General features: G+C 33.6%; 1 protein-coding gene and 1 non-coding gene across 8 annotated transcripts in view; both read left to right on the top strand.

Annotated features, from left to right (window-relative positions):
- DGKB (diacylglycerol kinase beta) overlaps nt 1–12,717 on the top strand; it is a 749,649-nt gene that overhangs the window by 171,868 nt on the left and 565,064 nt on the right. For all 7 annotated transcript variants that reach the window (XM_057504557.1, XM_036894568.2, XM_036894565.2 and 4 more), the window contains one exon: nt 8,621–8,761. In XM_057504557.1, coding sequence (XP_057360540.1) covers nt 8,621–8,761 — 141 coding nt within the window. The remainder of the gene's footprint in view (nt 1–8,620; nt 8,762–12,717) is intronic.
- LOC118917114 (U6 spliceosomal RNA) lies at nt 6,032–6,138 on the top strand. Its single transcript, XR_005026682.2, has one exon. It is a non-coding gene; the product is annotated as a U6 spliceosomal RNA (small nuclear RNA).

Below are 12,717 nucleotides of genomic sequence, written 5' to 3'. Positions count from 1 at the left end.
TTGTATATTCCTGTTGAGTTCCACAATGTCTAAGACATAGACTCTGTAATAGTAAATGTCCATTATTAGCTATATGTCAGTGTAAGCAATCTGCTATTATTTTTTAATTGTTTTATGGGAGAGAAAGAGATTTTCTTCATAAATAAGATCATGTAATGAATTGACCTGTTGTGTCATTTAATTATTCATTTTATTAATTCAGGCATGCAACTATCCATTTTCAAACAAATGATGTGCTAGGAGTTCTACAGGAAAGCTGAGGATCCGTTAGAGCCTAGCAAAGACAGACAATTAGGTGATTAGTTATAATACAATAAAATAAATGCTCTGATCTATTTATCAGGATCATCTGGCTGAAGTTTTAACCATAAACTGAAATTATCCAGGTTGAGTAGAAGTAGGGGCATGCATAGGTAGGAGAAGATGGGAAGGGAGTTCCAAGAAGAGCAACATGTACATTTCTATTAAAATGTAAAAAATATGTCTCATCAAAGGGCAGTACACAGATTGTAAGATGTTCAGTATTTATTCATTAAAAATATTTATTGATCACTTACAATGTGCCTTATGCTATTCAAATTGCTGCAGAAGTATCAGTGAGCAAAATAGAACTTCCTCATCCCCCATAGTCATTAACATTCTTGGGGGAGAGAAAAACTAATAAGTAAGTAAAAACATATAGCACACCAGTTGGTAATGAGTGCTATTGGCAAAAATGAGTTAGATCAAAAGTATAAGTATGGGCCGAGGACAGCTGGGCTTCTTATGACTGAAACTGGGGCGAGGCTTATAAGGAGATCATTTTCAGGGGTCCCAGAACAGAAGGCAGTCACTGGGTGCAGCCTGGAGGTGGGTAGCGGTCGTGGCAGGCTCAGAGTCCTGATGGCCTTAGGATGTCGGAAAAGTTAGACTTCTGGGGTCTCTGCCTTGACTCACTGGGCTGGGACCGATGAGATGACTGGAAGAAATGTCTGGAGAAGAGTCCAAGAGAGGCAGCCAAGGTCCCAGAGTGAAGAGTTTTGTCTGCCATGCTAAATTTTGAATTTTGTCCAGAAGAAATGGGGAGCCATTATAAAGTTTTAATCCAGGAAATAATCACACAGCTGGTGTGTTGTGGAAGCTATCATGAAGTAGGATGAGGCTGAAGGTATAAAAGGGTCCAGAAGATATTTAAGATTGAGAATAATAACTGTCTTTGAAAAATTTAAGGTTTTTTATCTTTGATCCTCCTCATTGAGCATCTGATGTGGCAATGGTTAACTGATTTGTGCTTTTAAACTATAGCATCATTAGTGGAATTTAGCTCTTTTTATGTTTTCTGTACAGCTAGGTCACACCACATGTACTGTTTTTAAGCAGAGGAGTTAGAAACTAATTATTTTTGTCCATAAGGAAGTTAATCAAATTAAGAACAGAAAAGTCTACAGTGAAAATGAGGTACTTGAACCTTTGGGAAAATGTTTTTTTGCCAAATGACATTTGTTCATTTGGCAAAAATGACTGATTGTTCTTGCCAAAAGGCACACTTCATTAATTGTGCTGAGAAGAAACTATTACCCTTATCAGGACTGTCTCGAGGATATTAAAAATGTGTGTGTGTGTGTTTATTGTAGGAAACTTTATAAGTCTTTTGTGTCTAATGAGCTACTTCTGTTTCCATAATGCAATAAAGGGCAGACAAGGTCCTGATAAGAACACAAACTGAAAGAGTACAAGGCTTATGTGACTAGGAGATAATGGGGATTCTTGGCACATAGTGGACATTTAAAATATATTTGTACATTTATTTATGTTGATATGATTTTACTCTTTATAATAATGATCATAGTTTGTGTAGTTTGTACACCTACATGCAAATGCTCTAGAAATAAAGATAAAAGAATTTCTATCCGTTGATCAATTAGCATTTATGTATACCAATATTACATTTTTTTATGCCTCTGTAATACCAAATTTGTACTTCCAATTAGTATTAGTAGTAGTAGTCCACAAATTATTTCACTCCAATAAGTCTTTTATCCTGAAACCCTGAAAAACCTTTACTGAAACCAGAGAAAACCCCACAACTTCAAGGATCCATTTACTATATAATTGCTGTTAGAAAAGGAAAAGTTTTCACTAAATCACCCCTTTAATTAAAAAATGGGTTTGGGTATATTGGACTTGATTATATAGGTTTCTTTATTCTTCTATCTGAATATTCTAAGTCAAATTTTGGTCTTCAAATTTTCCATCTTTACTATTAGATTTATTCATCCAGGTTAAAGATTTTATTGTACTTTCAGTTCTATCTTAATAATTGCATGTTAAATGATAGTATTATCTTACAATTACTGTACTGTCATGATCACAAGTATTTATTTATAACTTTTGAGATTCTAATAAAGGCATATATGATAGGACTTTGCAGAGTCCCAAATCAATCAGAGTAACATTAATTTGTGATATACACTAAAAATACCTAGTAATAGCTAGAAAATATATAATAGTATTGAGCATTTGCTTTGATCTGCTAGAATGAAAGCCCTTTGAAAATGGGACTTTCATCTGCTTTGTTCAGTGCTTTATCCCCAGTGCTTAGAACCTGGCTTTACATGACGAATAGGAAAAGTCCTTTATTTGGTTTATGTTTAGAAAGGGCATGCTAGTTTTATACTGGTTAGAAAATACAAATAAGCAAAAAAGAATCATTCACAATCTATTTGCCTTAAGAAAATGCTAGTGAAGATTTGGTAAATATGTATATATGTATATATGTGTTTGCACGTGCAAATACATACCCACACTGCTCACAAACATGTATGGTTTTGGATGGCTCAAGAAATGTTCTGAATTGAAGATAAGCAGTTAGAGCTCTCAGCCATGGCGAGGATTTATAATTTCCTTCCAAAGGTTTATGAAATAATCAATGTATACACTCTTAAGAGTCTTGAAAACCAGACTCTTAAAACGTCATTTATTGAGAAGCTTGAGACAGATTCCTCTGATTTATGTTTCTCCCTCTAGCCCCACGGAATTATACTTAAAGCATAAAAACCCTATTCAGAGTGCCTTTTGAGTTGTGGCTCCACTAACTGTCTTCATCTCTGTTTTGTCCTATGTAAAATGAAATGGTAAGTATGTCTATCTTGATGGGTATTATGGAACTCAAAAACTTAATGTATTAGGTATACCATAAGTGTTCAATAAATGCAAGCTAATGCCATTATTCATTAAACATTATTTCTCAACGTTTTAGTTTGCATACATGGATGAAGGTCAAATATGATGTTGTTTTTTTCCCGAGATGTCATACATTCTGAAGAAGTACAATAAAATTTAAAGATTATTATTAAGATTTGCTTTAAAGTGACAAAGATAGAAAATTTAGAACCATAACCTATTTTAATATTTGGTGGTTTAACCCCGTACATAGGTATATTCAAGGAGCTGAAGTAATTCAACCAACTTTCAGTTCTCTACCTGCAGACACTGTGTTGCCTGCACTGTCCAATATGGTAGCCACTAGCGCAACACAGCTATTTAATTTAAATATAAACTAGTTAACAATGAAATAAAACAAAAATTTAGTTCCTCATTCATACCAGCCACACCTCATGTGCTCAAAAGCCATATGTGGTTAATACTACTGTATTGGACAGTACACATGTAGAACATTTGTATTATTGCAAAATCTCCTATTGGACAGACTGATGTAGGCATATCTTGTTTTTACTGCTTTTGTGAAGAGCCTAAAGTTGGGAATTAGATGACTGGTCTTCAAGTCCTGACTCCCAGATTGCTACGTGCAGTATTAGATATATTAAAAGTGTGTATTATAATTCACATTCATCCGCAGTTTACTTTACTCTGACTTTCCATCTTCTTTCCATCCATCAATGTCCAAACAGTGTCTCTAAAATAGAATTGTAGGTCAAATAAGAGCACAGTGTGTAAGTAGTGTTGGCACACAGCCAGGGGTGTCGTTATTATTGCTCCTTCAAGAGGTTGCTCTGCTCCTGGAACATCACCCAAAGGCCTGCACTTCAAGTGCTGTTCCTTGTAGTTGCTTGTTTGGGGGTTTTGCCAATGTCCAAACAGATGAAACCCAGAGTATGTTCTTAGAGGGACTTTTCCGACTCCAGCCTCTTGTCAGGGATTGTATACCACTACCTGTCCTCCTTTCATGAGAAATCCCAGTCTATTTTATAGGCTTTATTGATTTATAACCTAGTGTATCTCATTCAGCTGCCAGTTTGCATAAGCATAAAAAATAATTATAATACTATTCTAAGATAAGCACAATTGGAAGGTGAACTCTAAAAATCATTAACTGTGTGATAATACTAAACAACTTTTTCTTCTTGACTGTCTTACTCCTCATCATGACTATTAGTATGGATACTGGAAGTATGATTATGTGACCAATTGCTTCATAAGCCTGATAAATTCCTGCAAATTGAACCAGTACCAAAAAAAAAAAAAAAAAATGGAGAAGCTGCATTGCCAGAGTGCTTTATTCCCTTATAAGTTTAGAAATGTAATTCATGTTATTAGTTTTGAATATTTCACTTTAATAGATGAAGGGAAACAATGGCGATAGCACTACTGTGTTCATTATCTGAAACGGGAGTGTTTGAAAGCAAACAAACTGGAGCAGAGGCAATAAATGAATGTATACCAAAAACCTATTTGCTAATAATTGAACCTTGAGACAGGAATTAAAAGTATCTATTAAAAGAAAACTGTAGGTTATTGTTTCAAGAAATGGAGTGTTTAGGTGGGAGTACAATAAAAATCACATGCTTGAAGAATATGGTATGAATAAGCAATTTTCAATTTGACTAATATTATTTTTGTAGTTAAAACTTTGAAGAGAAGAATGTGTGTGTGTATATAAATACACATATATTTCAGTGTGTGTGTATATATATATATATACACACATATATATATATATATACATTTATATAGATACTAAAATCATCATAGAAAGTACTCTGAAAGTTCAAGATAACTTTTCCTAATAAAGCAAATATACTGTAATTATAGTGCTTATTTTCTCTTTATTCTGTACTTTTTTTATACATTGTAATATGTATACATGTACCGGTATATGCGGGTGTGTAGATATAAATGGTTGTACCACGTTTGTAAGGAAATATTTAAATAAACACAACCTTGGGCAAATCAGAGAACCTGAAGATTTGGTGTCAATCAATCGCATGGTCATCAAAACTAAATATTGATTCCTTGAAGCAAAAGAAAGACATTTTGTTTTGCCCAGCTTCATGTTTAGTTCCAGTTCTAATGAGAGACTTTCACTAATTGTCAGAAGGGTTAAAATGGTCTTTGTTAATGGGACACAGATTTTTGAGTCTCTTCATCACAGGCTTTCACTGTTAAAGAGGAATGTAGGATTCCATTCACCATCTCACTGAAGAGCTATGGTCAAGCAACTAGGCTTATAATTTCTTGTTTGCCATTTGCATTGCTTCCTATGTGTTCTGCATAACTATTAACACAATATGCTTAAAAGGAAAAGTACTTTTCTTCAGGACAGTGAACTGTCGTAGAGGTAGGAAAGTAATGGGAGAGACCTCCAGCCAGATTTTGGAAAAGAAAAACAATTACAAATGGTAGAGTAGGGTGGAAAAACAGTTTCTATGGAGACAGATGGAGGCCCCAGGGGCCTGCTTTCAAACAATGAAATGAAAATATGAAAAAACATTTTTACCACAGAAGAGAAAGTAGGCTGATCATGGGGAGGGGGATAAGAGGAAGAAAAACCCTGCAAGCCTTTTCATCAACTCAGCACCTTGAGATATAGTCAAGCCCAGCTATATATATTTTTTGGTTATGAAGTAATTGTGAAAAAGGTCTTTCACATTTAATCATTTTTCCTTGATGTGCCATTACCATCATTGCAAAAAGTGAATAGTATACCACTCAAATTTGGCTGTAATTGGACTTGAGAAAGAGCTGATTAGTGCTTTATTGTGTGTTGTCATATACATTGATAAATCCTTCTTTAAATAAACTTTAAGTTCTTGTGCTCGCTTTGGCAGCACATATACTAAAATTGGAAAGATACAGAGAAGATTAGCATGGCCCCTGCACAAGGATGACATGCAAATTCATGAAGTGTTCCTTATTTAAGGGAAAAAAAACTTAAATTCTTTAAATGAAAACGTATGACACAATTAAGTACATGATAGAGCTTTTAGTTTACAACATGTCATGAACAGAAAGTGGGAATTATTTACTCATTTTGTCAAACAAAAAGAATTTTATACAGCAATGTGTTTTTTCTACAAGGTACAGCTAAATATTAATTACACGCATATGCTGCTGTTCAGTATATACATTGCATACAGGAAAGGCAAACAACATTCCTGGTCCTTATATTATTCAATTGTTTATATTCAGAATTATGAAAGCTGATAATGAAATACCATGCACCTTATGAACACAAGTGATCCTAAAGTGTTCTAAATAAGTGAAAATGTATAATGCGCTTGGCATTCTTTCAAACAAATGTCACAACATGTTCTTTTCATTCTTGTTTTGTTCTGTGTTTTCATGTAAAAGAGTTAAGTCAAATTGATTAAATCATTCCAGGATCATAAGGACAAAGCATAGAAGAGAGGATTCGCTCATCAGGCAGGATGAGTTAGGCCATAGTTTACCCAACCATAATTCAAGTGCTGCATTCTCTGAGTCTAGAAGTTACGGTCATGTTAAGGGTCAGTGCCAAGTGTCTTTTATCATAAGTTGGTATTGCTTATTGCAGCTGGCTAAGCTTTAGTTGTTTTTTTTTTTAAAGCTCAGGATTGTCTTCCATTCTCTGCCTTCTTTGGTTTATAAAAATAGCTATATTAGTTTGTATTAGATACACAGTGACACTTCCCTTAAGAAAGAATATAAATTATATATACATATATATGTATATATATATATCTTTTAAAATAACTATAAAGAGTAGAATTTATGTGAAACATTGTTGTATTTGAAATAAGACTTTGGTAAAGAAAATGAACGGAAGAGGTAAGGCAGTATTTTCAAACTGAGTTGTGACTCATTAATGAGTAGTGAATTCAATTTGGAGGGTCTTTGACAGATAAGAATGAAATAAAATAGAAGGAGAGAGAATTGGTTACATAGAAAAGAAAATTTGGGGGCAGTTGTAAAACCTGCTAATGGCAAGAGAGTGTGTGTGTGTGTAAAAAGGTTTGTGCTGAATTAAGATATAAATTGTTTTTCTGTAATCCATTTGTGTAGAATAAAGAGAATAGATTTGCTAGTAATGAAACTGGGAGATTACTCCCTCTAGCCTGTTATCTGTAAAATGGGAATAATACAGTCTACCTCCCAGGGTTAATGTTAGAAGTAAGTGAGATGATACATGTTAAAACTGCCAGCATGGTTCCTGCCCCATGTTAGACACTCAGTAAATGGTACATTTTATTAGTAGTAACATAGTGAATGATAAAACTAATTTATGACATTTCATAATTCATTATATTATATGCTGGCTATCTTGAGATGGCCGGAGGAGATCAGAGGTATTCAATCAGAGTTGCACATCAAAGGAAATAGACTAGACCAAGAGATGTGGTCAGGTAGTGGGATACTAAGGAATGACAGGCTTCTAGAACTGTATTTGGCTGGGATTATCCCTTCCAATCCAGTAAATCCTATCTGATAAGGAATCTAGTGGCCATACAGCACATTAGCCATCTCACCCAAATAGGTCTTATGTGGCCAAGTGTATCTCAAAGGATAATTGGAGTTTCAGGTCTTGTCAGATACTAATGATCTGGTTTCAGAGGTTTCTCTGTGAGATGAAACTGACCATTTATTGTGAATGGGTTTCATTTGATCACCGGCCAGATAACTGCCTTGTCAGCTGTTGTAAACAGGTATTCAAGTTCTCATTCCTATTTTGGGAATAGTCACAGTGAATGAGGTTCAGAAATAAAGTGTGGACCATGTTAAAACCACACCCCCGTCATACGTTCCTACCTCTAATTAGACAGCTGTCGTGTTTATCCAGATTGTCTTGTTCCCTTCCTATCTTACTCATGGGCAAATTCCTTGAAATTCCTTGATGACAAAAGAATGTCTTATTCATGGTGCTGGCAAATATTTGACATAAAAACATGTTTTTATGAATGAAAGACTCTTGATTTTCAGCATATAAATCTTATTGTAACAGACTCCATTTCTTCTCCAGTTTTTTGTGAAAGGCCCATTTTTAGTAACTTCCCAAGGGATTTATAGCTGTCACTGCCTAAAGCAGAGAAAGGTAGAAGAGAAAAGTGGTTGCTCATTCGTTCAAATCTCTACAATTCACCTTGAGCAAGAGAATTCTGACCCTAACACTCTCCAGTGGACAGTCAGACTGTCTCCATGTCCCTGAATCCCAAAGAACGCTGCATTATTTAAAGCAGTCATAGAATATGTCTCACCTTGCTATGCTGGAGTTCCAGGGAATTTGGTTCTTCTATGCTTAAGAAATATATAGCACTCTACATGGGCTTTGTGTTATTTATTTTCTTTGTGGTTTTTGTTTGTTTGTTTGTTTGTTTGAGAGAACTGTGAATTTTAAGAATATAAAAACAAATATTTTTTTTTCCAGGTCTAAGAATGAATAAAGGCGCTATCACCCCTCCCCGTACTTCTCCTGCAAATACATGCTCTCCAGAAGTAATCCATCTGAAGGACATTGTCTGTTACCTGTCTCTCCTTGAAAGAGGAAGGCCTGAGGATAAACTTGAATGTACGTGTTTCTACATTTACTTTTCTTATCACAGTTTGGGTTTGGGGAAGAGACTGGATATTGATGAACTTTAAATTGTATCTGTTATGGTTGTCTAAATTTTAATTAAATGAAGTGACCTTGTGTAATAAGAAAAGTCTTCTATGGAGAATCAGACAATTATAGAATTAAGAATCTAGTCATTTCAGGTTATTATCTATCAAGTTCCATTTGTTAAAGCAAGTATTTCTTGAGAATGTTTGTCAAAGACTTCTTTTTCTTGTATGTCCCTCAGTTTGGTAGCACAGTGATATTGGAAATATCCTTTAAGTTGGTTTAAGAAAATAAAAAGCATATATTTCTGGTGTGTGAGATCTTCCCATTAGTCAGCAAGAGGGTTCATTTCTGAAACACACACAGACCTGAGTCTTTCTCTCTTGGAAATTGTTCCATGAAAATGTCCACATGAATACTTTCTTTGTCATGGTCAAATGATTTCTCAAATACAAAACATGAGAGTTTCATTTGTAGGAGTTGACTCTGGATATTATAAATACACAATAAATCAGTGTGTTTCTTCCACAATGTGGCAGGTATTTCAAATAGAAAATTTCTAGTTAGCTGAAAGGGAATAATTACTCTTTAATAAAATATAGTGATTGGGCACTCTCTGGTGGCAAACTATACTCATTGCAATGCAAGAAAATATTTTTTAGATATTTAACTACAGCTGATCATTTAATAATCTCTTCTGTCTCTAATGCCCTTACTAAATATAGAGCTGGTGACTTGTTCATAATCTGATTAACCTTACTATATTGGATATCATTCAGATGAATTAAAAATTATTGCTGCTGAAATGACAGTGAAGATGATGAATCCTAAATGTGATATTATGAAGCAAAAATAGAACATTGTGACATCTCAGATTTATGTTTAGGGAAGATGTTTAATTAAGTTGAATAGTAACTTATTGACAATATTTCTTTTACTAATAAAAAATTTATGGATGGGATTTTTTGTCACACCTGCTTAAATTTTGAATAAACCATAGTAACATCATTCTTTAAATACATATTTCTTATTTCTAAATACTGAATATTTGCATTTTGAGATTTATTTGTATTCCTAAGAACCTACAGAAATCTTTCTTGTTCCAAAATAAACATTGAGATTCAGTGAATTTCTATTGAAGTAACAGCTGGAGAGAAAGTTTGCTCAGGTGTTATCAGGATCATGTTTGGGGTGATTTTAGAAATACAAAAATAAGTATTTTTTTCCTTGGTTTGAAACTGAATAAAGGGACCATCTTTCCTCCCCAACATGTTATTTGTGTTGCAGTTAAAGTGTTTTTAGGTCAACTGGAAGTATTTTGTTTTTAAGGTAGAATTCCTAAGAGGCATGCTTTGTAAGCTCTCAATTTGAGTCCATGAATCAACAGTCTTTGTCCACAATTGCAGACAGAATGTTAACCTACACGTCATTCAGAAACAGTTGATTAATCAAGTCAAACCCAAACTACCATTTACCTTTGTTCAGTGTTTTATCAACCCCCTTACTTTCTTTGAATTTTCGAGTTTACGTCAGATTCAGTTGCTTCTTTACTCTTAACCAATTCTTAACCTCTTCAGACTCTTTATTCTTAACTATTTCATCAGACTCTTCTCATAGGTAGAATTGTTAATGGTCTGGCATTATTACTGTAATTTTCACAAGATTCTTCAAAGAAAATGAATTTTAATTTCAGAAGACATTAAGGTACACCAATTCTCCAGCTATGCTCTAGTTTTCTTCTCCTCTTTGCTCTCATTTGGAGGATTCTAGCCTGGTCCTTAATAATCTGGAACTTGTTTTTGTTTTGTCTTTTTTTTAGGTGCCAATGCCTGGCCCTTCCCTGCACCATTAAATCAAAATCTGTTCCTCTCATCTACTTTCCTTGCCATGTACTATATACATTTTCCCCTATCTCTATGTGCACATTTACAAATTCCTAACATTCATATATTCTTTTACAGTGAATAGGTCTTTAACATTTTTTCAGTAAGGCTTTAAAAATATATAGTGTTGGTGAATTTATATATTCTTTTGTCCAAAAGGGTCATGACTTATTAACAGTGAGATCTGAGGAATATAAAATTTGAATTTCAAAGAGAGCCTCCCAACACACGCACACACACACACACACACACACACACACACACACACCATCTGAAATGATGTTATTCTTTCTTACCTGGATATTAGATAAAATAATGACGTTGTAAATGCTTATGACAGGAATGCTTTTTTCACCAAAATAATATTTTATAAATCTATTCAGCGCTTAACAAAGACTTCCCCTCTTCCCACTTGTCTTTTTTTTCCAGGAATTTACACAATGTTTAAAATAATACTTTTTTCATGAAAAGGAAACTAACAAACAGAAGTTCCTGAACTTTCCACTGATTATTAGCTGTTTCTTCAATTTGATTTTCTTAACTCAATCCTAATTCCTCCTGTGGGGGGATTCTATTTGTCTCTCTTCTTGGCGTCAGTTACTAACTATCCCTGTGCATGGATGAGAACATGGTACCAGAGCTAAGTTGACATCTTAATCCGTAACCCACTGCAATACTTTGCGGAGAGCCACTTAATACATGTTTGCATTCCTCAAATTCTGCAACCTCACCTCCCTTTTATTTCAGCCAGCAACTTCTGTTTCAATACTCAAGACTTGTAGTTTCCAAAGACTGCTCTTATTCTAAAATTTTAAACCCCTGTATTTTGCTTTGACCACTTAATCTCTCACATTTCTACTTTTAATTTATATATAGCATAGCACAGTACTTAAGAACCTGGACTCATGATTTCACTAATTAAATGTGTCCTAGCTTTTACACCTTACTATGCGAATGACCTGGGCACATATTAAAAACTTCTTCAGGCCTCATTTTCCCCAACTGTAAAATTGGGATCATAATAATGCCTATCTCATGTTTGCTCTGAGGATTAAAAGAATAAATATTTGCTTACATAAATTATTTCACATAAATGTTTGTTAAGTGAAATAACAGTAAGCTAAGAGTTCTTATCTCTTAGCCACTTCACTTCCTTATTAGTTTATCTGCTGCTTTTTGACCTCCCATCCATTCAAAATAAAGACTGACCCTATAATTCATCATGTCAATCATTTTTTCACACTTAGTTGCAGAAACCCAATTTATTTGCTCATATACTGAAGTGGCAGAGATTTAGTGAAATAATGACATAATTCTAAGGATTATAGATTTACCCAAAACCTTGGATGGCCTTCGGTACTTTTAATAGTTCTCTGTTCATCAACTTATAGTTAAAAATTAATCCAAATTAAAATTAATAATAATAAAAATTATAAATAATAAAAAATTATAAATTATAAATAATAAAAATTAAAAATAATAAAAAATTAAAAATTAATTCTTCAACCACCTACCTATCCATCCATTCAATGGACCTCCCATCCATTCAAAATAAAGACTGACCCTATAATTCATCATGTCAGTCATTTTTTCACACTTAGTTGCAGAAACCCAATTTATTTGCTCATATACTGAAGTGGCAGAGATTTAGTGAAATAATGACATAATTCTAAGGATTATAGATTTACCCAAAACCTTGGATGGCCTTCAGTACTTTTAATAGTTCTCTGTTCATCAACTTATAGTTAAAAATTAATCCTAATTAAAATTAATAATAATAAAAATTATAAATAATAAAAAATTATAAATTATAAATAATAAAAATTAAAAATAATAAAAAATTAAAAATTAATTCTTCAACCACCTACCTATTTCAGCATCATCTTGCTCATTAGGTGTGAATTCTTGTAACTTCTTTTCACATTACTTAAAACTTGTCTTGACAACTTCTAGTCCTATCCTTTCTTCTTTCTCTTCTTACTCAGGATGAATGTGTCTTTTTGATAGTTTACTATTGAATAAAACATGAAATTTAGCCCT

Source organism: Manis pentadactyla, chromosome 7, assembly GCF_030020395.1.
Source record: "Manis pentadactyla isolate mManPen7 chromosome 7, mManPen7.hap1, whole genome shotgun sequence".
Taxonomy (NCBI): domain Eukaryota; kingdom Metazoa; phylum Chordata; class Mammalia; order Pholidota; family Manidae; genus Manis; species Manis pentadactyla.
Note: the sequence above shows the minus strand (reverse complement) of the source record. Positions and strands in the feature narration are given on the sequence as shown.